General features: G+C 39.5%; 1 protein-coding gene across 1 annotated transcript; it reads right to left on the reverse strand.

Annotated features, from left to right (window-relative positions):
* Positions 1-2,900: 2,900 nt before the first annotated feature.
* CALB1 (calbindin 1) lies at positions 2,901-19,896 on the reverse strand. Its single transcript, XM_075495741.1, has 11 exons — positions 19,815-19,896; positions 19,429-19,505; positions 14,758-14,832; positions 9,730-9,813; positions 9,585-9,641; positions 6,474-6,551; positions 3,981-4,036; positions 3,847-3,886; positions 3,706-3,759; positions 3,502-3,573; positions 2,901-3,092 (listed from the first exon to the last, which is right to left on the reverse strand). The coding sequence occupies exons 1-11, from the start codon at positions 19,894-19,896 to the stop codon at positions 2,979-2,981; spliced, it is 789 nt and encodes a 262-aa protein (XP_075351856.1). The 3' UTR covers positions 2,901-2,978.
* Positions 19,897-26,661: the final 6,765 nt, after the last annotated feature.

The raw sequence follows: 26,661 nt of genomic DNA on the forward strand, positions 1-26,661 counted from the left end.
CACTCACTATGCCTGACTTGATACTGGTAAGGTTTACGTCTGTCAGCAAATACTGCATTTATAACGCCAAAGGTTTTTGAAGGGCCGAATAGTTACTGGAATTTTTTTTTTTCTTTGAGCATTAGTAAAAGTTTGGTGCTTTGTCCTTTAAAATGAATACAACATTAACTTCTTACTTGATTTGAATAGGAAACATTGTGTTAAGTTTTCATCTGTACACATTTACACTAGAATCGGCTAAAATTTTGCACAGCATATTTGTTTGCAATTTGTAGGACTGTGACTGTTTATTTGCTTGAGTCCTTATTAGTTTGAGTATTTATTTAAATAAAATATATATATTTAGACAGTAAAATGGTTAACAACTTCAGTAAAGTAGATCCCATGTAGCTACCTGTCAGCCAGTTTCTCTGTTTAGCAGGAATATGGCATACCTGCACTGCCTCATGTAATTAATTTTTGTGCATGCTACTATTTTACTTTCAGTCTTTCTTTTGGTCACCCAATGTCTACCAGAAGAAAGAAGCTTGCAGTCTTCCCTATCATCACCTCTCTTATTATTCCAAGCCTCGTTCTGCCCCAGCCCTGACATTTTTAAGAGCTCTGCCCAGGATTGTTTTAGAGATTTTAAAACCTGGAGATTTTACAGCAGTTTTGACTTACCCATATTTGCTACACTTTGCTTTGCACTGACATAGTAAACACCTTTGCTACAACTGGGCTTTTAAATTGCTGTCTTTTAATGCAAGTTTTATTTATGAGAAATAACTGCAGGAAACATTCTGCCTGTGGGTGACTGAGACCCGCTTTCTGTGTCGTGATCCGCAGCAGAGCCAGCTGGTGAGCAGCAGCAGTAGTAGAAGGGTGGCTTCAGAACAGACCTGTGACAGGTAACTTTACTCATGTTCGGGAAGACAGATTCCAATTTCTGGGATGACTGTTTGTCAAAACACTTTAAACACTTTACTTGCACTGTAATGATTTTGGCAAACAGTCTTATCATATTTTTACATACAAGTTTTTGTGTTTTTTCTTTACCTTTACACTTTTAAAATGTTAAAATAAGGCAAAATCCAGGGTTTCAAGTGCACAGTATGAACAATAGAAATCATTTATTGTACTGATAGGCAGATTCACTGTTCCTTCACTTAACATACACAATTGTATTTCACATTGCATAGAGAAACGAGGAGAACAAGCCGGTGAGAAGTTAAATCACTGTGCGTGGAGTGGCTGTAAAGCGGTGAGAATAAGCTAGCTTAATCTTACTTTAATTTTTTTGTGGCTTTTTTCAGCAAGGCCCCATCCTGCGCCGCCTACTCCTTAACTTTCCAAGGCTCAGATTGGAGAGAGCCCAAGGCCATTAGACCGTTCCTGAAATGGTATTTAGTTGCCTGAGTTCACCTGAGGCATTCAAGGATTCATTTCAGTGGGAGATCAGTGACTGTAATCTTGAAGGATCTGAGCCTCATTGTTTGAGACACATTTCAAATAAAATGCATTTGCTTCTGCTTGTTAAATAAGATACAGAGATGCATCTGAGAAGTTGTACATAGCTAACCTGCTAACCTGGAATTGCTTCTGAAACAGTTGTACATGGAGGCAACACAGGTTTATTGGCTTTAAGATAGCCCAGTTTCTTTCCTACACCAGTACATACTGGGAGCAACGGCCTGGACATTTATGGAGCTGTCTGGCATAAAACCCGTGTAAAGTAAAAAGGGAGCCAGGCCAAAAAAATAAAGATGGAAGAAGACAGGGCTGTTTCCATATTATAGTTCCCATTTAGAAAATACCTCTCTAGCATAATAAAAAGCAGAGCTCACCATGTAAACTAAATCACTAAATGGGTATAAAATCTGTACTAGATCTTTTGCTTCTTTTAGTGTTAAATTTTAATACTATTATTCTAGATTCGTAATTCAGTGTAAGATCCAAGGAGGCACTTTTTTTTAAATAGTTGTTTTGTCCTTTACATGGTAGAGAAAAGAGAATCCAGGAGATAGATAAACTAGACACCAACAATCTTAGGATATTAAATTTAATTATAGATTACACAGAATATGATGTAAAAACAGCAATTTACTAGAATAATTATAACCCGCAAAATGTGAAAATAGTTTAGAAAATGGATTGTCATATTCTCTGACACAGCAATAGTCATGAAAGGTACACTTATAATATCATATGTTAATCTGTGTATTAACTATACTACCTGTCATTTAGCCAGGATTCCAAGACAGATTAAAGGCATTTATTTCTGAAGTGCCTATGTTTAAATTCAGTAAAGTTAAACAGCTAGATTGAAAACACCATATTTTTGTCAGCTATTGCGTGGAGATCTATCCCGGATAAATGCTTTGTCTATATGCTATGAGTTCGTAATGAGAAGAGTAATTGAAAAACTTCAGAGAGCACAGACCTCTAAGCGGGTGGTTTGACAACTGAAAATATTTCTTAGTGCCTTGGTAAATTTTGGAAATCAGACATGCCAATGTCTCTTTCCTATTTCAAATGTAAATCATATGTCATCTGAATTAATGTTTTGCATTAAAAAACATTTAGTTGTAACTGGGAAAGAGATCTGTAGACCTTTTTGTTATGTAGATCAACAAGGAGAAATGTTGCAAGTGTCAAAGGATATGATGACCACAGCAATGTCAGCAGGTTTAATTTTTTTCCAGCCGTGTTTGTGAAAGCAAAAAAAAAAAACCAAACCAAACCCAAAACCAACCCTGACATATTTTAGTTTCTTTTTGAATATACAGACTGGCCCAAACATAGACATTCTCTTTATCAATCTTATTGTTACAAAAACTGTACATTACAAACAGTATAGAAACAAACTGAAAGGAATGTGCCACACATCCTGGCTAATTTTCTATATGCAGTTTAAAAATACAGCCTACTCCCTTATAGTGCACAGTTATTGTGTAGATAGAGTACATCACTAGTTAAGTGGACATGATAGAAGAGTTCTAGTTTTCCTCAGCACAGAGAATAAGAGCCAGCTCTGCTCGGTAAAGCTTTCCTCCATCAGACAAGGCCATGATGCTTTTCTTGTATGTCGCAAGGTTGTTAATGTCTAATTCCTATTTAAAGAGCAGATAATACTTTATAATCCTGTTCAGTTACCAGCGTGAACAAGTTTGCTTCCAATGGCAGAAATGAGAGAAAAAAAAGGGTATTCTCAGCCTGTCCAACACTAACACATTGCAAATGTTGTTTATGTATTTGTATGTTATCCATATTATAGCCATATGTTAGATTGCTGATAGCTAATGTCTCAGAAGCAAGCTTTTGACAATGTCGCTATGTAATCACAACTCCCCGAGTTCAGGATTTACACTGCTGTGACTTCTGCCGAGATTTTTAGTTGTACTTTGACTTCAGGAATTATGACTTAGAAGCTCTGTATTTATCTTAATTGGGTGGATTAAAGTGTCCTTAAAATACAAATTAAATCTGATCTCTAAGGGGAAAAAAGGCGTCTAGGGTTACCTTTTTGTTCTTTTCACAGAGATCCTTCAGTAGTGCATCAAGTTCATTTTCATCTATATAGCCATTGCCATCCTGAAAAATAACATTAAAGATAATTTTAAACATTTATTTTTCATTTCAGAGGTTATGGCTAGTTTTCTACAAATTCAGAAAATAAGTGCCATCAAATTCCACAGTTAATAAAAAGGTTTTTTGAAGACTTACTTGATCATACATCTCAAAGGCTTTATTGAATTCTTTTGCACACATTTTGACACCCTAAATGCCAAAAGGAAAAAAAATCCATTAATGACACCAGTTATGTGTGATGGTAACAGGTTACCTTAAGAATGTGAATATTCGTACCTGAAATTTAATGAGAAAATTTTCCTGTACAGGGAGTAGTCTTTGGAGAGAAAAACAAAGGTCAAAATATTTAACTGTTTCCATAACAGCGATTGGTACGTGATATTTGTTGTGAAAAGAGACAGAAGACATACCTGGCCAGTTCAGTAAGCTCCAACTTTCCATCATTGTTTGCATCAAACATCCTGAGCTGAAAGAATATGTAATTTTACATTACTAATCAAAATTAATCAGCGTAATGAAGAAAACACTTCTTTGGAAAACTTAAATTCAATGAAATTTAGCCTTTATTTCATGCTGAAATGATGGCCCCAGGTTTTAATCTGTCACATTTGCTGTGTAATACATTTATTTAAAGTACTGAAGAAGTAATTTATAGTAATTAATTCTACCGCAAAAGCTTAATAAGAAACCAGATGAACAGTTCCAATTAACCTACTGTAAGGTAGGCCTTAACCTGCGCACAGTGATGAACGTCCTATATGAGAAACGTGCATGTAATTATTTATAAATGAGAGGAGTGTTGACGTGATAACATTTTACTTTTGACTTCATGTCATGATCTGATAATAGCATCATGATTCTCTATTCATAATGGTGAAACAACAGTCAGGTAATCCAAGGCATTCAATTCCTTAGACAGAAAATAATAGACATTTCATTAAATTGGCCGCTAGGTCTAAATATTTAAGTAAAGATCACGTTCTGTTTCTGTGATATATTTCAAGAAAAGAGTGAACAGGTGCTGTAGTTGATCACATTTTGTTGATGGTATGAAAATGGGAAATTAAATGTCTCCAAATAATTACAATTAAATTATAGAAATAAATATATTAATGTAATTTGACAAAATATGTGAATACTATTTATAATAATTTTTAATCATCCTATTGTATTAAAGTGTTTTCCTTTGAGCCCTTGAAAGCGTGAGCTCCTGCTGCTTGAATGGCACAGTTTATATTAGTTATTAGAAGCAGATGGAGATATTACACCTGCGCGGGACTTCCTCTCCCAGTTTTTATGTCTGTATAGTTCTATTTTTCTACCTGCAACTATTATTTTGCCTTTGCCGTACAAAAGAGTCACAAAAGCAGCAAACTGTACAAAACACTGTTAGACATTGTACTGAAAACACCACCCCCCACACTCCATCCCATCACTTTCAATCAGTAATTTTAGATGTAATTTTTAAATAAGAGGAAAAGCGGCATCCTGTACTGTGGTAAGTGTATATCCTTTTAAAGATAGAATTAATGCCATGAAAAAAGACCCAATTTCACTTGGTTAATACACAATAAATGGCAAAGGAGACCAGAAAAGAAACCACTTCTATAAACATTTATTCCTACATAACACCCTGGTTCCTTTTAACACTTCCTTTCCTTGTATAAAAGCATCTGCCTTGCATGCATTTCCCACGCAAGGAGATTTGCTTTTGGGGGAGGTAAGCAGTGGCAGCTGTGAAGTCAACGTATTTTGTATTTTGGTGGGTTGTTAGTGGCTGGCTGTGCCTGCCTGCAGCTGCTCAGGACCGTATGTTTTCTACTAGTCTTTTCTAGTTTCTGAGGAGATTATGGGAGAGCTGGCCTTATAATTTCTTCCTTATTGCTATTAATTCTTTGTCATTGTGTCTCTCTGCAGAGGCCAGAACTTAGAGCACGCTTTAAGATGAAGGCCAAAAAGCTTCCTGAATGAAAAGGATATGTGTTATCTTCACCAGTGAATAAACAGTGACAATTCTAGGTAAATGGTTTATCCTGGTACAACAAACCAGCAGACTTTTGCCAGGAGAAACACAAGTTTTGATCAGCCGTTCTCAGGCCAGTTTGAGGGCTAGTGGGTTTACCTAGCACGTTTTTGATTGCTAAAAGTATTTTAGGATAAAACCAAGCTGGTAGAACAAAAAATGTAGCGTTATGCATTTCCTGAAGACAAGAATTTTGAGGGTTTTTTTCTTGAAACATCCACTCAGAAGCCAATATGGGTCCCTACCGTGGAGCACCATAGCAGTGGGATGGAAGGAGTGCCCCCAGGATGGGCTGATTTGAGGCCAGGGAAGTGACAGTTTTGTTCTAGCGTTTATCTAAAACATCAGTTTCTCCTTCTTGAAGTGGGGGAGAAGGAAGAAGAGCGATGTAAATCTGATAAGAAGCCACGATGCAGTGATCACTTTTAGGACAAGAAGCAGACACTACAGCACCGTAAGAAAGCAAAACATAGAAAGTAACCCCAAATTAATTTGATCTAAATATAATAATGTAATTGATGTTATGACGGGTACAATTTTTCTCCTCCAAACTGTGAAGACTTCAGTTTTACAGCTAATGGCACAGGGAAGCAGAACAGGGGAAAATTCTTTGCACCATACTATGGTATGGTCGAATACCAAGAAGATTCAAAATTCCTGAACATTTTTTTTAAGCAGCACTGAAAGCTGTCCATCAAAGCTCTGTGGCTGCAGAAGTACTTGCAGTGCTAGATGCTACTGTCATCTCTGTTGCAATGACATATTGAGCCTGATTAGGACCTGGTGGGGCTCCAAGTCATTTGGAGCCTTCCAGTGGCTAAAGATAAACAGAGTCTGGATTAATTCAGTCTTGTTGAAATATGCCTGTAAATAATCTTACCATTATTTCTGTGTATTCTGTTAGCTTTGAGTCTTCAATCTGCTTATTTGCTTTCTGTAATAAATCTTTCAAGAAGCTCTGTTAAAATAAATAGAAGAGTAATATGTGAATTTTTATCTACAGTATAAAATGCTTGACTTGCTAACTTCAGATTACAGTAATGGGAAATACTATTTTACTCCCGCTTTAGTATTTACTGCTGAAGTTCCAAATAAGTATGAAAAGAAGTAGTAATTAACAGCTAAGAATATAACAGTTTCTTTTGATCAATTCAAGTATATTGCACAGTTTTATTTGGAAAAAGTGACTCATAAAACTTTCTGCATTGTATGCCATTTGTTGTATCGTGAGTTTGGAAAAAATAGTTTGGCTTTCAAGTATACTGCTTCCTAATCAGCTCTATCAGTAAACTAAACTAATTAACCTTGAGTCTCCTTGAAAACTTGGAAGCCTAATCACTTCTTGCAACATAGGAACAATTTTACAGAAAAGATCAATGATTAATCAAGTTTTCTCCTTGCCTATGGCAGTACCCAGTGCTAGAAGTGAATGTTAACCGATGTTGCTCCTTCCTAGCTTGTATTTTAAACATGTGCAGCCAGTTTCATTGGATTTTTTTTGAATGAGAATTTGATATAGTATCACATGACTTAAAACACCAGCCATTTTTACTTTAAAAAAGAAGATTGTTTTCACCCATTCAGTGGTTTAAATTTCTGTACTAGATCGGTGACATTCAAAAAGAAAGATCTCAAATTAACAAGTGCATTACAAGACCTGAGATGTCTGTATGCCTGTCAATGCTCAACGAAGTACCTAATTACTGTCATCAGTTGGATTGTCATTATCTTTTTGGAATTTTGGGCCACACTTCATGATAGAAAATGGGGTAGCTCATAAGAAAATCTATTTGTACTTGATGACATTCTTGAACTTGAATGCAACCATGTCAATAGTCATATGACTAATACCCGGAATAGTTCTTCCAGCCTGGCCCACTCCATGCTGGAAGGCCTTCCTGGTAACCTGTATACATAGAACATGACTGAAATGTTGTAAATGGACCTTACGGAGACATGTTTAATCTTGTGTGCTTTGATGGAAAATAGAAACAGAAAGGGCATTGAAAGGCTGTCCAGTCCATCTCCATGTCTCAAGACAGGACCATCTATATCTAAATTTCCTGAGTTACTGTCTGATCCGAGCTATTGCCAAACCTTTCCTAAATACAGACAGTGATGGAGAGTCTGCCTCCCCCTTAGACAATGTATTCCACTACTGTTACTATTGTTAGAAAGTTTTCCTGATTTCCATCTTAAATTTCTCTTACAAAGTTGTAAGTGGGTGTACGCCTCACATAGCAAATACTTAAAATGTTTGGGCTTGTCAAGAAATACTGATCTAAAAATAAAACTGGACATTTATGTCTTATTTTCAACATGTTAAAATGGCCTTTTTCTCTGAGGCAGACAAAATCTTGCAGCACAAGAGAGATGGGACCATTAAGGATCCAGTTAAAATGTCTTCATTCCTCAGCTGGCCCTCGATCAGCCCTGCCTTTTTAACTCTATTTTAAATTATAGCAGCCAGCAACAGTCCTTAAGGCATCATCTAACAGCTGGAGAGTTCTCAAGTGCTACTTGCGTGGCCTCTTCCTGATCCTACCAACTTCAGATACACCAACCTGCTGCGACCAGCCAGGAGAAGACTGGGCTCGTCTGCCTGAGGGTTACCTTGAGGTAGGATCCTTGGCAAACGTCACACAGATACCAAACTCAAAGAGGAAGGGACAAGGAAAAAAGATGTGAATTCCTCTTCTGAACAGAAAAGCTGTAAGGATTTCAGACAGTTTGATCTCTTGGTGCTTTAGTTAATAAAGCTTATGTAGTTCGTCTTTAGAATACCACATATGGGCAAAATAGTCCAAATTAGATGGATAAACACTACTAGGTCTTTCTCTTGCTATATGAACTGTTTTGACTCCTCTGAATTTAAAGCTACAGTAACATATCAAGTGCAATTGAACTGTGGAAAATGGCACCGTTCTACTCAGTCGTTCTACTCAGTCTGCTGTATATGAGTATCTCTCCTGTGAGAAAGGGCTGAGAGAGCTGGGACTGTTCAGCCTGGAGGAGAGAAGGCTCAGGGGGACCTCATCAACATATATAAATACTTCAAGGGAGGGTGCCAAGAGGACGGAGCCAGGCTGGTGCCCAGTGACAGGACCAGTTTGTGTCTGAAACACAGGAGGTTCCCTCTAAACATCAGGAAACACTTTTTCACTGTGAGAGTGACCGAGCACTGGCACAGGTTGCCCAGAAAGGTTGTGGAGTCTTCATCCTTGGAGATATTCAAAAGCCATCTGGACACGATCCTGGGCAACTGGCTGTAGGTGGACCTGCTTGAGCAGGGGGGTTGGACCAGATGACCTCCAGAGGTCCCTGCCAACCACTCTGTGATTCTGTGACACTGTGATTCAGTGTCTACAAATTTTTGTTAGTTTTATGACTCTAGTTTTAAGGTTTGTTAACTCTGCAAGGCTGTGATGGCTAATGGAGTAATCTCAATTCTGCTCTTATTTGTGCATATTAAAGCTGATACCAAAATTCCACCAAGTTGACCAAGCAGGGGCAGCACAATTCCATTTATGTTAGCCTAACAGTATTACAGTGGAAACTGTAGGGTTAGATGATACTTGAGAGAGCATGCTCTGTCCAGCAGCATAGTGATTAATGGTAGTGATGCCCTTAGGAAGAAAAACAACAAAACAGTCCTCCTCCCTAATATACCAAAAAAAGAACAACATAGCTTTCAGAGGCCTATCTTGCTCTCTTAATCTTTCTTACTTCTAAGCTAGAGTACCCGCTACCTTGAGTCACTTGAGACAAACATTGATCTCAATTAAAACACACTTTAAAAAACATTGATCAGATTAGAGTTTCACTTTAAATAATTTACTGGCGATAAAGACATCAGCTAATCATATTGATTTTCGGTCATGTTTGAAATGCAAAAACATGCATGGGTGGGTATCTGAAGAAACAGGTAGCAGCACAGGCTGTAATCCAACACCTGTTCTCATGTGGTGCATACTTATAGGTATTGGTTTACCTTAAGTTCCTCAGAATCAATGAAGCCACTGTGATCGCTGTCATATTTTCTCCATGTCTGCAATCAGAACGTGAATGCTTTAATGATATATTTATGGCAAGTGGGTCTTGGATGATTTTACAAAAGGCAACTTTTCATACTGTACCTGCATGAAGTCTTCACTTGACTTTAGCTGCTGGCACCTGAAGAACAACAGGAAATTCTCTTCCGTAGGTAATATCTGAGCAAGCTGTAACAGAATTTAAGAAAGATTAAATTTTGATTCTTCATTAGGCCAGCTGAGCCTGTAAAAGAGCATGAAACTTTTTAAAAGAGTGTGAAATTCTTTGTGCTCATACTGCCCTATTGTGGCCCCATAGGAAGCTTCATCCTGTTAGCTGAAACATTTGGAAGATGCCTCTGAAAGGCTTCTGGCTTGCAGCTTTGCCGTATTCATCAAGGTCAAACAGAACTGAGATCTGAGAGAAGGGAGTGAGACAGCACTTTACTGAAGAGGTAGCTGGAGAAAGAGGGGAAAAAATTCACCCATGCAGTTGGGATCTGTGGTGAAAACCTTGGAATCGGCACGAAGGGAAAGCATAACACAAGGACGTTTAGTGTGTGGACCATGAATTAAGAAAGTGATGAAAACAGACTACTCAGATACCGAGGAAGAGGAGAGAGGAACACTGACATGAAGAACACGTGTAAGGTAAACAGAAAAATAATATGGAAAAGCCAGGAGAAAAAAAGAAAGTGGGTAGGGTAAGGGGATGGCAACCGGTGATCATTTGTCCGGCACAGAGATGTGTTCAAGAAGAGCTATAAATACCAGAAAGAAATCAAAAGGGCTTTTAGCCCTGCAAAATCAGGGGTGGTTCTTCCGATGCCTCTGCTCTACAAAAGGCTTTTTTAAAATCAGACGTTATTGTACTGATTATTGAAAATGTTCATTTACTATAACTCAATTTTGGCAAGTGACAAATGTAGAAGATGGAGAGTATGCTGTATAATTTAATGTACAATCATGATTTGTTTTTAACAAAAGCCCAATATTTTTTTCTGTCCTCAAAATGTATGAAATGTGTTTTGATTAAAGAAAACTTTTTACTTGAAGAATAGACCAGCTGTGCTTACTAGGAAGAGAAAATGGAGAAAGAGAGATTTCTTAGCTGCATTCTTTTATGAAAAATGACATCTGCAGATTTCCTGCAGCCCCATCTTAAAATTTTGATTCAAATTTTTGTTTTTCTGCATTCATTTCACAGCCTCAAATCCCTCGTTCTGTCTACTTCAGTGCTATGCCTAATTGCTGAGGCTTTTTTATTGGGTTCCAGCGGTGCCGTAGGTGAGTTCAGCTCTCCCTCTCACCCTACAGGCACAACAAGGGTATGGAGACAGATCTCTCGTTTCTCTAATATTATCTGTGCAAGGAATCAGTTATATTCTTTAAGTGTTGGTACAACTGAAAAGACACATCAGAGCACTCTCCTTACAGAAATGGAGCAGCTGATGACAGGCTGTCAGGCCCATCAGGGCATTCTGAGTGCTTTTGCTAAATGGCTGAACACCAAACCCAACCAACTTAATGTGTTTTTGTCAGCAGCTTTTGAAACCTACTCCATTATAAATAACACATACACGTGTGAGTAAGTGCATGTTCATATGTACGCAATAGCTAAATGTGTGTAACAACTTAGTACTGATTTATGGAAAAATTTCTTTATTTCTCCCATGACAAGGGAGCTTTGGTTTTTAGAGTAAATCAACATTCCTACTCAACAACAAATGTTGAATGGAAGAACTGATTATATATAATAATAACAAAAAAATAATATAATTATATAATATATTATATAATATATTATATATATAATATAACATTAATATAATAATATATAAAATATAATAATAAGCAGAATTTGGGGGAAGGGACTGATTATGACAATGAGGAAGGGTTTACATGTGTGGAAATTATAAATAAGATGTCATTCATGGGACCTCTATAGCTAACTCTGGTGAATTTTGCAAGGGCACCGTAAAATTGTACAAGGTGCAAGGGTGAATGTAAAATAGTAACTTTCCAAAGAATCATTAACAGCTTCCTAGCAGTACCAAACCATATTTGAGGTACGGAATATATTACCACTGGAAGAAAATTACCTTATTTTAAGCTATACCTCTCATCCTTTGTAAGTCTAAGGGGAAAGCCCAGGCTTTTACGTTGCAAAGATGTAGTAGCTCAATATCCAGCATTAGCTCAGGCTTCTGCCAAAACAGAAGTCTTTCATGTTTTCATCATAGAAACAATATAGCTAAAGGGAAGTCCAGTTCTCCAAGTTCATGCATCAAATAGCGTCACATTGCTTTTTGTGGAAAACTCTGCGTTACTAAGGGATGAGGAGATCATGTGGAAACTGGCTCAACTTCCCAGTCTCAGTTATACCACTACAGAGACGAAAGATGGAAACCTGGTGCTATTTCTAATGACAACTTCTTCGTGAGGGTAAGCATAGGGAGACTCCGTGAGCGTGTCTGAATAAGAGTACAGACCCCTACAAGTTCGTGTGTGGCAGCAATAGCAGTTTAGTGAACGTTTCTGTGAGCCCTGCTACTTTTATGCAGAATGTCAGCTATTTCTGCATCGTGAGTAGTAGAGGACAACCACAAAGCCTGAGACGGGTTTCACTCCTCTCTGCTCAGCTGCAGGCTGAGGTACGTCTTTATAGGTTATCTAGCAGAAAAAATACTCTCAGTACTTAAAAAACAATATCAGAACTATTTTCTAGAAATCATTCTCTAAGTAAATTCTGTTGATATTTAATGCTATTTAAAATTCCTTTCATCTAATACAGTGAATTTGCTTTTTAAAATCCTATAATAGAGCATGGGAGTACAAAGAATATTTTAGGCTAATAAGTAGTTATTTTTACGGCAGCAGTAAGCTTCAAATAATTTGAATGTGGAATTACCGCAGTCCTGAGTTTCAAAACCTGGGGTTTCACATCTACATTTTAGTGAAAACCTTCATCTGAATGAGTACAAAAGGTGAAAGAAAGGTTTCTTACACAAGACGAGCAAGTGGACAGGTCAGACTCTGCCTTTAGCTGGAGGGCACTGGATAAAAGCTAGTGAACGAACTGCAGTGTGCTTGCAAAGACAGAATCAACACTTAATCTGAGCTGCAAATCCACTTCTTCCTCTGTGAAGCCACCCAGGCCTCCTCTTTATCTCAGTCAACAGACCTTTCCAGAAAACTCATTATTTGCTAGGACGTTTTCCATCAGATGCTGGGGTATTCATTGTGATGACGGGGAGTCTGAATGGTTTTACATAATTTCTTTTTAAACAACATTCATACACTTTTTCAGAAAAACTATCTGATGTACTATATAAATAGGAGCAATCTGGAATTACTGGACATTTTTATTTATAAGGAAGGAGAATCAAGTCCAAATACCAACTTTAATATCATACTGCTCTGCACGTACAACACATTTCGTCTGAGTCCCATCAGCACTTTCCAAATCAAGCTTCATGCTGATGTAAGTGAAATAAAACATAGCTATTGGGTTAGGAAACTGCTATATTAAGGGAGAAAGTCCCTTCAGTCACTGAACTGAGTACTGTCACTATTCAATGGCTTCTGTGGATGCTGAGCATGCTTGGCACTTCACTGGGGGTGGTGAGCGCTGCACCATATCAAGCCCTATCAGATTTGCTCACCTTCACCCATTAAGTCAACAGCAGAATCAGAAACAGAATTTAAAAGGTAAGACTTCTGGTTATCTTTCCTAAGCAAAGAAACACAGTCTTTTTCAGGCACTGTCTACACATTCTTCTTGCATCCAATGCTTGCTATTACACATATTTGAAAATACGAAATTAAATAGGATTCTTCAATACCAAATGAATAAGCATTTGTTAGTCCAAAACCAAACAATTTGTTAGTCCAGATAAACACTAGTTCTTTTTAGATGCAGAACTATTTGATCGATGCTAAGTATTGTCAAAAGATGCATTTTTTAAAATCAGTTATAGCTGCAAGTGAAAACAAACTGTTCATATTTCCATGGTAGTTTAGTCGTAATTACATACGCATTTAAACAAGTATATGCAATTCAGACACATGACAGAGGAGAAAAGATATCCTGAAATGATCTATTATATCAGCAGTGATACTTCCTACTGACTTTTACAGATTCTATTCAGTCCTCTGTTTTAAAATTAGCTACTGACCCTAAGTTTGTCACTGCAGAAATTTTGCAGACCTGGCTTGTTTCCAGCTGTTTCTTAATTAGCTCTCTAGGTCATATTTCTTATTATCAGAAGAAAATATATAATAGCATTTAATAATAAAACCGCAGTCTCACTGCACTCAGAGTGACATAAATGAGTTGTAGATTTAGGCTTGAAAAAGTGACTTCGCAAGCTGTAACCCAGCTCTCCTTTTTGACTTGCAGCACTGAACAGTGAAAGCGAGAGAAAACACAATGGTCCCCCCCTTCCTAGCAAGCTGTCTAAATTATACAATTGTTGAGCGGCTGTATGTGTAGAAGGGGTTGGTTATCTTTGCCCTCTTTAGAAAGTGGTAGTAAGGAATAGGGGAGTTTTCTGCCTGAAGTTCTGTTAAAGTTCAAGAAAGGAATTCATAAGAAATCCTGATCTTTCCCAAGCTCGATCACAACTACTACTAAAATTTTGTTTAAATTTAACATGATTAACGTGCTCCTTACCACATATGTATTTTTTTAGAATAGACTACATACAGTGATTGACCACTTGCATTCACTTGTTTGTTATCCTCACTATAGGAGTGGTGACAGAGCGTTAGTTCAAAGTCATAGGTAGAAATAAATCACATTACTTTTCACAATGTAAATTTCTAAAATAGAGCTCTTATCTGCTTTGCAGGAAAACTAAATTGCTGTTGATGCTTATTTGTACTGAATAAAGCGTGCAAAGTTAAACGAAGTGTAGTGAAATGTCTGGAGAGAGGTGAGGAATACCTTACTTTTTGTTAATGAAAAAATTTCATTTGTGAAAAAAATACTAATGATCTTAAGACAGAGGAAGAAATTTTCTGTGTAACTAAAAAACCAAAATGTTTACATATTATGCTCACATTGTTCTGTGCTCAGTGTATTTTCTACAAGTAAACATGTTAGTCTTTTTTTATAAATAAGCATCTTACCTCAACTATTCCTATTTTTCCATCAGTAGTCTTCCCATATTGGTCCACAAAAGCTTTCATTTCAGGTGTTAAATCCTACGAAGTTACAATGAGAGACTCATTATTTAAGATACAGAGAAACATATGTAAACTTACTTGAATATTCTATTAGTTGCCAAATAATATACTACATTTAATGAAGTACTCACACTTACTGCAGCTAGATTACTGAAGTTTAAATGAAATTGAGTATTTTTTTATCATGAATAATGTCATTGTGATAAATTTTACTTCCCAAGGAATTATATTATAGTCAGTGTGAATGATTGGCATCTAAATACTTCGAACTCCTATTTTAGTTTACAGAATGAAAAAATTATAAAGACAGATGTGTTGGAAGATGTGTATAACAGCTCCTTTGTTTAAGAGGATAACAGTGACGTTCATAGGCAATTATTAGTCAATTTTCTCAGTTTTCATTTTTTAAATTAGTAACTTGAAGGCAGTGCAAAATCGTTCAAAATAAGGAACATTTCAGTATAATACATCTGAACACCAAAATAGCCTTTCCACGTCTTTGAGTTGATTTTTCCTGAACAATGGAAGCTATTTTAGCCCTAAAAGAACTCATCACAATATATTTTTCACTGTTTAGTATTTGGTTATCATAAAAGCAGAATACAAATGTCACTGCTGAAATGTAGAGAGGCAGATTTAGGAGGGAGAAAACTTTGAGCAGTACCTTAAATCCGACAGAGTAAAGCCAGCATAATTGTTCTTCATACAAATTATGGTCCCTGCTATACACCTGTTCTCTAAAGGCTCCTCACTCTAGGCTACAGCAAAGGTGCCAGCCTTGGGGTGAATATCTAAATATTTGATTTCACACTTCAACTTGCCTTGCCTTGCCTTGATATGAGCTGCCATCAACCTTCAATACTAATTAAACTTTTAACTTTCTTTGTATTTCTTATAGGTATGAACCAGTAAAACCATGCAGCAAGAATCAGGACTACAGTTATATTAAAACAATGGACAATTCTATGGTTATAGATGAAGATACAGCAGTCTTTGGAAATTAAAGTTTTAGTTGCTATAATAGATCTGATTATATCAGACCTAAGTGATTCTCTCACTGGAGACACAGAGAATCTCAGCTGTACAAAGTCCGTTGTAGTTTGTCCCAAATTTCAACTACCAAAGCTAACTAAAATGTCAGTTCCTTGCAGCTGATACAATTGTGGCCTAGTATCCTATTTCTGTCAAAGTCATCCATGGCAGGTTAGTAATTTGACATGGCTTTAATTAGAGATGTGGTTATTAATACAATGCACTTCAATGTCACCTTTCATCTAATGATCCCAAAGTGGGGACAAGTTTGCTTAGCAGATGGAACGGAGAATTTAGACACCTGGATTTTAATTAGTCCTGGTGAAATATTTCACTAATCTTTCTAGTAGCAGCTCCGCAGTGGCAGGCAGTGTCCAGCTGTTGAAGGAGGCACAGCTGATTACAGGTTAAACAAAACAGGATGCTTGTCCTCTAGTATGTTATTCAGAAAGGGGGTTTTTTTTGGTGTTCACTTCACCTGCTCTTGAGCTGCTTGATGAGTTATTCAAGTTATGTTATTCAAATAAATGTTTTCAGTCAAAAAAACTTGCCTAAATTTAACCAAGTCTAGTCCTAAACTTGATAGAGATGCAGTGCTTAATTTTTGAAATTAAGAAACTAGACCTTCACGCCTCAGTCTCCCCTTTTAAAACTTGAGACACTTATCCAACCAAGGGGAGTTGTAGAAAAAAATAGCTTTTGTCGATACGATTTGAAAATGTAAGGATAGATGGCACTACAGAAACACTTATGTGACTGTATTAATAAACATCTATTAAATCACATATTTCTGTGGAGAAATATAGTCATTGTCTATATATGCAGAGAAAGTGAGAAACAGATGCGGAATAGCTCGGCTGAGATCCACCTATTGACCCTTTATCAACCTCTGTGTTAGTCACTTATACCCCACAGTTTCTTTTGGCAACTGGCATACTTAAATAGAGAAGGTATTGCATAAATGTGGGGCACAATAAACGGAAGCTATACTTATATACTTATATAGCTTTCATCTTTAAAAAGGAGGCAGTTCTTTCAACATGTGTGAAAGTATATCACATCAATTCACTATCTACCATAATGTATGAGGCAAAAACCCACAGTGTTACCGAAGAAAAGCCCAAGTCCTAAAACCTCCAAGTACACATCCACCCTTTGGGGCTAGCATGAATCAGACTGCGTGCTACTGCTCTGTCTGAGAAAAAGCAACTGTGAAAGTATGGGCTTACTGAGTGGATTAAGAAAAGGATTAGAATTAGAACATAATTAGAACACTTCTGTAGTTGGGCAGAATATTGGGAAATGTTAAACCATCCTATTCAATGACAGAATCAATGTGATTCTTTAATGCATATGGCATGACTGATGTAAAATCCAGCTATGAAGAATGCATAATTGAATATTTCAAAAATAGTGAGCAGGAGAGTGACCTGAAATGCAGAAGTTAATGATGACAAAGAAGCTTTGGGGTGTTAAAAGAAGGACAGCCGAGGAAATGACATATAACCTACACTAGTTTCTCAATGTGTCCCTTCTGGCAAAAGAATAGAAATTCAAAGCTACTGAATTAGTATCCCGTGAGACAAGACAAGAACTAATGAGATGCTTGTTTGGTAAATGAGCCTTCAAATCCAAGAATCAGCTTACATTTGAAACCTAAGATGACATATATCCATACTCCAGAAAAAGACTTCAGGAATGAAGGTAACATCTACCAAAGGCAGAGCCAATGGATCAAGTACTGAACTTCATGTTGCTACTGTAGATTGCTCTTTTCAGCAGAACACTCCAACAATAGGTTTGAATCAGAGAAATGGGAAAGGAAAACTTAAACATCTGAGCGTTTTTAAAATATAGGGTGAGATACAAGCAGAGGTTATTTTTTTAAAAAAAGGCATAAATGATAAAATTTGTAGCAGATAAGAATAAGGCTTTTCTGTGTTACTTTGAGCAGGCTCTGTTTTTAAGAAGAGATGCACTTTTACTTTGAGAGAGAAAAGAATCTGATCTTAAGATGATAAATATTTTTTCCTTGAGCTTCTAATTAATTTTTTAACTACTGAATAATATCTCAGCATTTCAACTAAGAACACCATTCATACCAACTATACGCAGGCTTTAATATCTTCTTTCTAATGGACATACTTAAGTTTCCTGCATTTCAATATATGAGAGATTTGTTCTGTTGCAATACTTGAAAGGTATTGAAGCTGTGTTTAATCTTTTCTGTGGAAAAAAAAAAAAATTCCCTCTAAAAATCACACTCCCTTCCCAATTTTCTGTGGGTTTTTTAGTTGGTTTCATTTTTAATTTTAGTTTAAACTTACTTACACTCATGAAAATGAGTGCCTACACCAACGGCTGTAAGAAGAATTAACTGGTATCAAGACTGCAGTAACATTAGAGGCATTGCTGGGAGACAGATTTTCAGACGCGTGAAGTTTACACTCATAAAATTAATAAGAAGATACAATTTTCTACAAAATAAATTAAGATGCATATTAATTTTTTTCATTTACTTCTAAAATATACAGCAATTTTTAAAGGAAAGTTAATTATTGAAAAGCTATTGCTCAGTTTGGAGGTATTCTTATGTGAAGTAGCAATTTATTTCCCCCATGTACCCATGCCATCCAGTTAAATTATAATTTTATTTTCTGTTACTTCAGAGGTCTTTTAGCACAGATTGATTTAAATTGATTTCATTAGGTTATATATTTGTGTTTGATGCTAAGAAGTGGCCTGTTTTAGCAACCAATTATTTTAAAGGTATTTTATTTCTTAAAAAGGTTCACTTCTATTTTAATTCAAATCTTTACCTGGAATCTTTCATTTCTTTCTTTCTTTCTTTCTTTCTTTTTTCCCTTTCTTTCTCTCTCTGTTTTTTTCCCACGTGGGTTTAGTTTGGAGGAAATTTATAATTAGTGCTTTAATAACTCACGCACAGAATTGTTTTGACAGCATCGTCAAAAACTTTGCTGTCCCTCTTAAGTATTTAAACAGGTTTTGGAACTTGTACTCCTGGTGTATAAAACCGGTGAAGGGCAAAAAGTGGTTAGCAGTCACCTGCAGATCTATTTACTGACCACCAAGGGGCAGAAATGCATTTCAGCCCATATTGCCCATTAGGTACGAAATTAAAAGAGTCAAACTAACTTGAAGTGCTGTTTTTTCTTTTTTCCCCCCTTTTTTTTTTTCTTTTTAGTATCAATACATATCTGGATCAGGTAAGATTAATTACAATGGGATAAGGTCCCGTCCAAGACAAAAAGATAACGTCCATGCATTTCTTGACTTTTCTTTTTAAGCACTGTAAGAAGCATCAGCTCGTAGCCTGGCAAGATGTGCGCGGGACCTGCTCTCCAGGGAGGTGGACCCTGGCCTCACCTTTCCAAAGCAGACGATTTATTTCATTTGCAACCTGCTCATTTCTAACCGAGTTACTTCCCTTTGCCTGGTGAGGCGAGGGCGTGAACCGTGTGATGGCAACAGAGAACAGAAGGACCCGGGGCACTGGAGTTTGCCCAAGAAAACTCTTCTTTCCCGGAGAGGACGGAAAAGCGGGGCGAAACATTAACCTACCAAGCCTGCCTTCTTCCGCGCCTGCTGCAGCTCCTGGATGAAGTTTTGTAGCTCCTTCCCATCCATGTACCCATTGCCTACAACAGAAAGAGTTACGGTTGCGGTCACCGCTCCCTCCAAACTCTCTCCGCTCTTCAGCGCTGGCGGGGACGTCTCCGACCCGTGCGCTCCCTCCCGGCGGAGCGGCGGCCCGCACGCCCCGCCCGGCACCGACCCCAGCCCCTGACGGCTCCGGGGCTGCCCCGAGGCTGCGGGGCGGCGGGCGCGGAGCGGGGCCGGGGTGGGGGCTGCTTTCGGGCGGGGAGCGGTGGGGTCCCCCCAGCCTCCCGCGGGCCTGCCCCCCTCCGCCCCTCGCGCCCCCGCCGCCCCGGGGGGAAAGGAGTCACCGTCGGAGTCGTAGTGGTGCCAGATCTCGAAGAACTGGGCGGCCGAGATCTCCGGGCCCTGCAGGTGGGTCTCCGCCGTCATGCTGGCGGCCGGGGGCGCGGGGGCCGGGGGCGGCGGGCGCTGTCCGCGGTGCTGACTCTGCCCGCGGCCGGCGCGGCGACGGCGGCGGCGGCGGCGGCGACTGCGGCGACGGCTCGGACGGCTCCTCCCGCCGCCGCCCCGCCGAGGGCTATTTATGGGGCCGCCCCGGCCGGGCCACTCCTCCCGGCGCTGCCCTCCCTCTCCGCGGGCCCCGGCGCGGCCTCCCCGCCCCGCGCGGGGGGGCCGGGGTCTCCCGCCGGCGGCTCCAAGGCTGGGGCCAGCCCGGCGGCTCCCTCCCCGGCCCCCGGGGCAGAGCCCTCCGGGGACGGTCGCCCCTAAGCGTGCGTCGGAGTGAGGGGTCTGCTGGTGCCGGGTGGAGCCCCCGAGCAGAGGGAGCAGCGCTGGGTGACCCAGGAGTTGGTGTGGGTCCCTCGCTGTGGGAGAGAGTGCCCATGAAACGTGGGGGACAGAGGGCGAGCACAGTCTCCCAGTTTAGCCATCGGGTTTCCCTCTGGGAAAGGGTCCAAGGGTCCTGGATGTCCTGAGGGATCAGGACATCCAGGGTCTGAGCATGGATCCATCCAAGGGTCCTGAGCTTGGCTAATAGCACTGCAGGATGTTCCGGTACGAAAAAGCCATATGGGACACCAGCTGGGGTGCAAGGAATCAGCTTTGGTTACACCATTTTTCACTGCTCCATCCCCAAACCAGACCTGCAGATAGCTCCACACAGACCTAATCTTTGATGTGCTGCAACCCTTTAAACCGATATCCCCACTGAGATATCACGGGATATTGAGATACCCATATTGAGATAGCATGGGAACAGGCATGGTAAATTTAAATATACTGCCCTAGCAGGTAATTTCATCCCAACAGGTAAGTATGGAAGGCTTCATTAGTTAGCTCTTTCTTTCCCAGTGTGGAGGTGTGAGGGACACTACCACAGTCACTTCTGACTGGGCAAGAATGCTTTTTGGTAGACCAGCTTGGAGACTTGCCCTCCTATAGCAGTGGGTTGGCGGGAGGGGACAGAGCAGCTTACCAAAGATTTTCCTTTTGTCATGGAGTAACATGGTATTGTGCTAGTGATAATGATTAAGTCCCTTTTGGGATGACTCATTTTAGTCATTAGGGTTACCTGGGTACTCTGAAGCACTGAAACTGCCTTTCTCCTTTCAGCAACATCCCTCAGATGCTACATGGAGTTAGCATAGTCTGATGGCCAAAATGATTGGCTGACAGGACATTGCCAAATACATTAGGTAGTATAGTAATGATGGGGGATGAGAACAGCTGGGAAACCCGGGAATCTCCATGTGTTAAGTGATTGACATGAGCAACAGTAGGACAATAGTATGTTAGGCCTCACATATAGCATGAAGATAAAAAACCCAATGGGGTAACGCAGAACAGAAGACAGCAAAATGCCAAGGGGGATGGATAACCCAGCCGGATGAGAGGTGGATGCTTAGTTAAAGGCTGACATGTCCTGAGAGGGATTTCAATAGATTGGGTGGCTGAAATCTTGTATGCATTATGGAACAAGATGTGGGCATAGCGATTAAGTAATCATGAGACCTTATACTTGATTCCCTCCATCTTTCCATTCTCCTGTTTCTCCACCTGTTACGTGCAGCTTTCTCTCATTCTGTTGCCGCTGTTTGGCTGTGAGTTCTTCAAGAGATACATCATGTTGGTCTGTGTTTTGTGAGCTGCTGAACAAAGCAACAGATAAGATGAAAGACACAAGAATCTGACCATTAATCCCTTCAGTACAAACTATTTGTAAGTATTAGTGAAAAATGTTCAGAATAGTTTTACAGCCACAAATACCATTATACACCCGCAAAAGAACTGAAGAAAGTTTAAATATTTCCTTACAATCAGGCTTTGTGTTTCGCCATGTAAAAAAGAAATAAAAAAATCATGGCTGGGTCAATTTCCCATCTAGGAACTGTTTTTTGGGCATGGCTTTCTAAGAGTAGTAGACTTCAGTGGTAGCCAGATCCTGAAATTTCTGTAATCCGCCTACATCTTGTCTTGAAAATAAAAATCTGAAACTAATGCGTTTCCATAAAGTAGCAATGGTGACAAGAAAAGAGGGGATTCATGAGGGGTTTTTTACCAGGAGCAAGGACATGGCAGAGCTCTGGCCTTGACAAGCAGAAGCACAGTGACTCGAGCCTGGGATTATCCTTTGTACTTGGAAAAGACAACGGGGTGCCAGTGACGCAAGGGCACTGGAAGGAGACAAAGGTGGAACTGGCATTTCCGTCATTTTTAGATAGAAGAGGTCTGTGCCAGTGAGGCAACTTCTTGTATTTGCCAAGTGTATTGAATTACTCCGTTCAGTGCAGAATTTCAGCTTCCAGCAAGCCTGCACGAACGGAAACTGAGCACTAAACCTGTTTCAACAGTCCTCTGACTTGCATCTTATGTTGATTTGCTCCTTGCTGTGTACCATTTTCCAATGGCACATCAAATCTTGTACTTGTTACTTTTCCCTGACCCAGAAGTCTGTAGCTGAATGGGAGAGAAGAATTCAGCATTGTTTGGGGCCATCCCAACCCTGCTCATCTGGCTGCTCAGACTTTTAAATGAACAGGAGCTGTAATGTTTACATTTCCAAAAGTTCTCAGAATAAAATATTTTTCATAGGTCGTATGTGGCCAGGAGCATTTGAAGAAAGTCTCACAGGAACTTTCAAAATATGCTGCTTCTCCCCACCAGGAACATGTATAATTGTGTGCAGGTAGGATACTTGGACACGCTGACCTCTCATTATGCTAACGTCTACAAAATCAGTATTGTCTGCAGAGCATTTATGTATCTTTGTGCATTCTTTATAAAACAGTGTATCGAGGTGAATGGGTTTGTATGTTCTCACTGCTGCACTTGAAATGATCCTGCATGGGCATAAAAGTAGCAGACATTTCCATGCAAAAATAATCACTTATATAACTAACTGCACACCATATTTTCATGATTAATGAATTACCAAGCCACCATTCATATTTAATCCCACTGGACTCTGCTTCTTATGCAAAACTAAATCGGAAACTGGTCATTTCAATTCCAAGAAGCTATTAATTGCCATTGAAAGAGGAAGCACTGGAAAAGATTTAAAAATGCAGATATATACTGGATGTGATCCATAACCCAATGAAGTCCATGCAAATTTTTCCAGTGACTCTAGAGGGCTTTATACAAGGACAAAGTTCTTCATATTTTCAGAAATTATATGTATGGTGATATGCATATATACACATTGATTAATGAATTACTTCACTGAGAAGCCTAAGCCTTGTCATTCATTTTAGCTAGAGCTACTTGAAGTTCTTAGAAAAAATGAGCCAGATCCATATCTGGTAGAAGTCAGAAATGCTACACTGAAGCCAGCTGGGAACTTGACCCAGAATCTAAGTGACTATGATTTTCTTTGAAAACATTGTTGTTCATAGCTGTTCTTCAAATGCTTTTCATTAATAATTTTTTGTATGTGGGTTTTCTGAGACTTCCTAGTTCTGACTACCAGACTTCTGTCTTCACTCTCTGAAAAGCATCTAGCTGTAATATCCCAAGGGTTTCTCTAGATGTGTTGAAGTCAAATATGCCAATTATAATAGCAATCTAACCTAAAATATCCCCCAAATAAAAGCCAGAAATAACAAGATAAGTAATTCTCATCCAGAAAGCACCAATATTTCAGCATCATGTGAAGCATCACAAACTTGGATTATGATGAGCAGGAACCAAAAGAGACCCAAATGTAAGAACTTTCAAATGAGAAACATGAACAACACAAATGGTCCGCAGGGACAACAGAAGTTATTTACTCAGTTATTCTCGGTCCACCATCAGAAGATATGTCAAAAGCAGGGACCGTTGTGTCACCTCTCTTCTGAAAGGACAAATTCATGTGTGTTCTTGAGGTGTGGCTGCACTTCCTGATCAACTTCTTCTTTCCCATTTGATGCTTAGTGATGATTAGCAGCACAGTCAGTCTTGAAAGATGTAGAAGGAAATTCTGATCCTTGGCTGTTATTCCTCACTACAGTCCTGCCTTCCTGTAGAGAACCATCACAGCAAGAAGCATTTTGGAAGAAGTGATTTCCTAGATTTTGATTACAAACTTTTCATGATTATATGATATGGAAAAAGTCTCTCTTACACTTTTAAACACTCCCACGTTAAAACATGTATCTGAGAAACATCATAACTGGAAGGGGGATAAGTTTTTAAAAACTGGAAGTGTTGGTACCTGGTTTGGGCTGTGGCAGAATTTGAAGAGGTAGCACTGGGCGCTAGAAAGCAGCTTCAAGTTGTGTGCCGCTGCCAGCAAGTATGGCTGGCCATGGTGGAGGAACGTGTCTTTTCAAAATATTTGGATAATACTACAGAATAATGTATTGCTTATTTTTTCCGTATCTACATTTCATTCAGTATTTGTATTCTTTAAAAATGAAAAAGAAAGTGCAGCACTGAAGTGCACACTCTATCTTAAGCTGTCCTAGACTTATATAGTCATTATGGTAAACCACTATTTGCACAGGAAACACATTATGTAAATAGTGATTTACGTGAGCCTTCACTGTTTTTCAAAGACAGCATTATATAGAAATATATTTTTCATGCACCAGACAGAATTGTCCAAAATAATTTTAAGGGCATGAAATGTATTTTAATATAAACTACAAATTGGTGAGCCACTTGTAAATTCAGATTACAGCACATCCCAAGCCTTAACGTTCTGACAGGTGAAGCCAGGGCCTAATTCATTCCTTTTTTACCTATTTTATAAGCTTACAGTTTCATCCATAGCTTTCCAAGAAGCAGCATGCTGATGACAAGGTAATGCTCAACAACAGATTCCTTGGTATTAGAAGGCCCAAAGTCCACGCAATCATGCTTTGCCATGTCTTCCTACCCTGTAAGATCCTTGCAGCCATCAGAACATTTCATTCTTCACATCGCAGCTCCCTTCCTTCAAGGACCACATGGATGCCCAGCACAGGCCTCGTGGGCGGCGCTGGCCTTGCACCTCCCTCCGGCCCGGCAATTCCCAAGGGCAGGGAGCGTGAGAGCCTGTGGCTCCAGGCGTGGGGGAACAGCTTTTTTGTTTGAAGGAATCCAACATGTTAGTGCTACAGATGCATGAAAGGCTGTACTGGGGTGATGATGTATCAGTGCCACCAGGAAAAGCGCCTGAGGTCGATGGGATCTGTTTGATGCTCTACAATACTATAGACCAACTAGGAAACCAAGAAGAAAGAAAGTGAAACCATGCAGCATTCCTGTATTTAGCTCCATCTTTTCCAAGATAATGCTTAACAGTGTTTTTTCTTGTGTTTTGCAGGCAAATACCTGTTTAACTATGAGATTTAGAAGAGCCTCAGGGATGACCTAACTCATGCCAGGAGAAAGAAGCTTGGGGATGACCTAACTCATGCCAGGAGAAAGCATCTCCTCTTGCCCACCTGCCATGATCCCGTAATACCTTCACATTGGTGGGGTGTGGGGCACTGTGAAGTTACCGTTACCGCCAAAGCTGCCCCTGGCATGAGGAAATCTTCAGCTGTTGTCTTGAGCTCTCTGCATGGCATGGACTGAGTGGGGATGGGCTGCAGCTGGCTGGACCCAGTGCTTTCTCTGAGAGTCTGCTCCAATGTTTATCAAAATCAGTATTTGTCCTTTTCTTGATTTCCAGTGAATTTCAGTGGGATTTTTAGTGGCTTATGTTGTTATATGCCAGACCAGGTTTTTATTCTTTTTACTGTTTGGATAATGTATATTTGCATGTAATCCCAAGCAAATTCAGCCCAGGTTAATAGTCTAGCAAGAAGTTAACTGGAATGTTAGTGCTACTGGTGGTGGTGGTGGTTGGTTACCGAAGCTTTCAGAGACCCATCTTGTGAGACATCTTACTGGGAGACTGCTGGAAATTTAGGATCCTGATTTAGGAGGAATAGCTCTCTCTTTGGAGGATTTTAGAGCTCCTTTTGAGTATTTAGGACACTTTCACTTGACCCTGCCCACTCAGATTGTGTCTAGTTTACAGGGCAGTATGCATGCTTTGGCTGAGCATGCATTAGCTCCATAATGGGAGGAGAGCTGGGTGTGTGTCAGTGGTCCCTGTTCCCAGAGTCCTCACTTCCTGAGCGCTGACTTTTTTTGGAAAGAAACTTGAGCTGACAGCTGAAAGGAAACTCCAGAGTACGCCCACAGGTACTGCAGTCTGGCTGAGTGGGGGACCAGGGCTGCGGGGCGCACCCTGGGACACGCCTGCTCTGCAGCCCAGGAACATCCACGGGGCATTATTCTACTTGGAGAAAAAGCTGACTGTGTGATCAAAACTTGGGGGTGCAGTTTAGGGGTATGTTAGATGTGATGGGATCCAAGTGAAGTAATGTTATGGGTCCATCCCCTGTGAACAGAATGGGAGCAAAATGCTCCCCTCGCTTCTCCATACTTCCCCTTAACTGAAGCTAACGCTCTTTAAGAAGAGCATGAATCATGAGAAACACAACCTGTGTCCTAGAGGAGTTACGCAGGATAAAAACATACTGTTAATTTGTAACTAGGAAATGCAGTGTTCTTCAGAAAGGTTGAATTAAAAATTTAAACTGGAGGTTTTTCTTGTTTGAGCTCACAGCACAGCCCTATCCTGCCCAATCTGTGTGCAGCAAGGGTCTACCACATCATAATGGCTGCTTGAAAAAGTATACATTTCAGCAAGGTTATGGAATATGAAAGTGTTTAATA

Source organism: Mycteria americana, chromosome 2, assembly GCF_035582795.1.
Source record: "Mycteria americana isolate JAX WOST 10 ecotype Jacksonville Zoo and Gardens chromosome 2, USCA_MyAme_1.0, whole genome shotgun sequence".
Taxonomy (NCBI): Eukaryota; Metazoa; Chordata; class Aves; order Ciconiiformes; family Ciconiidae; genus Mycteria; species Mycteria americana.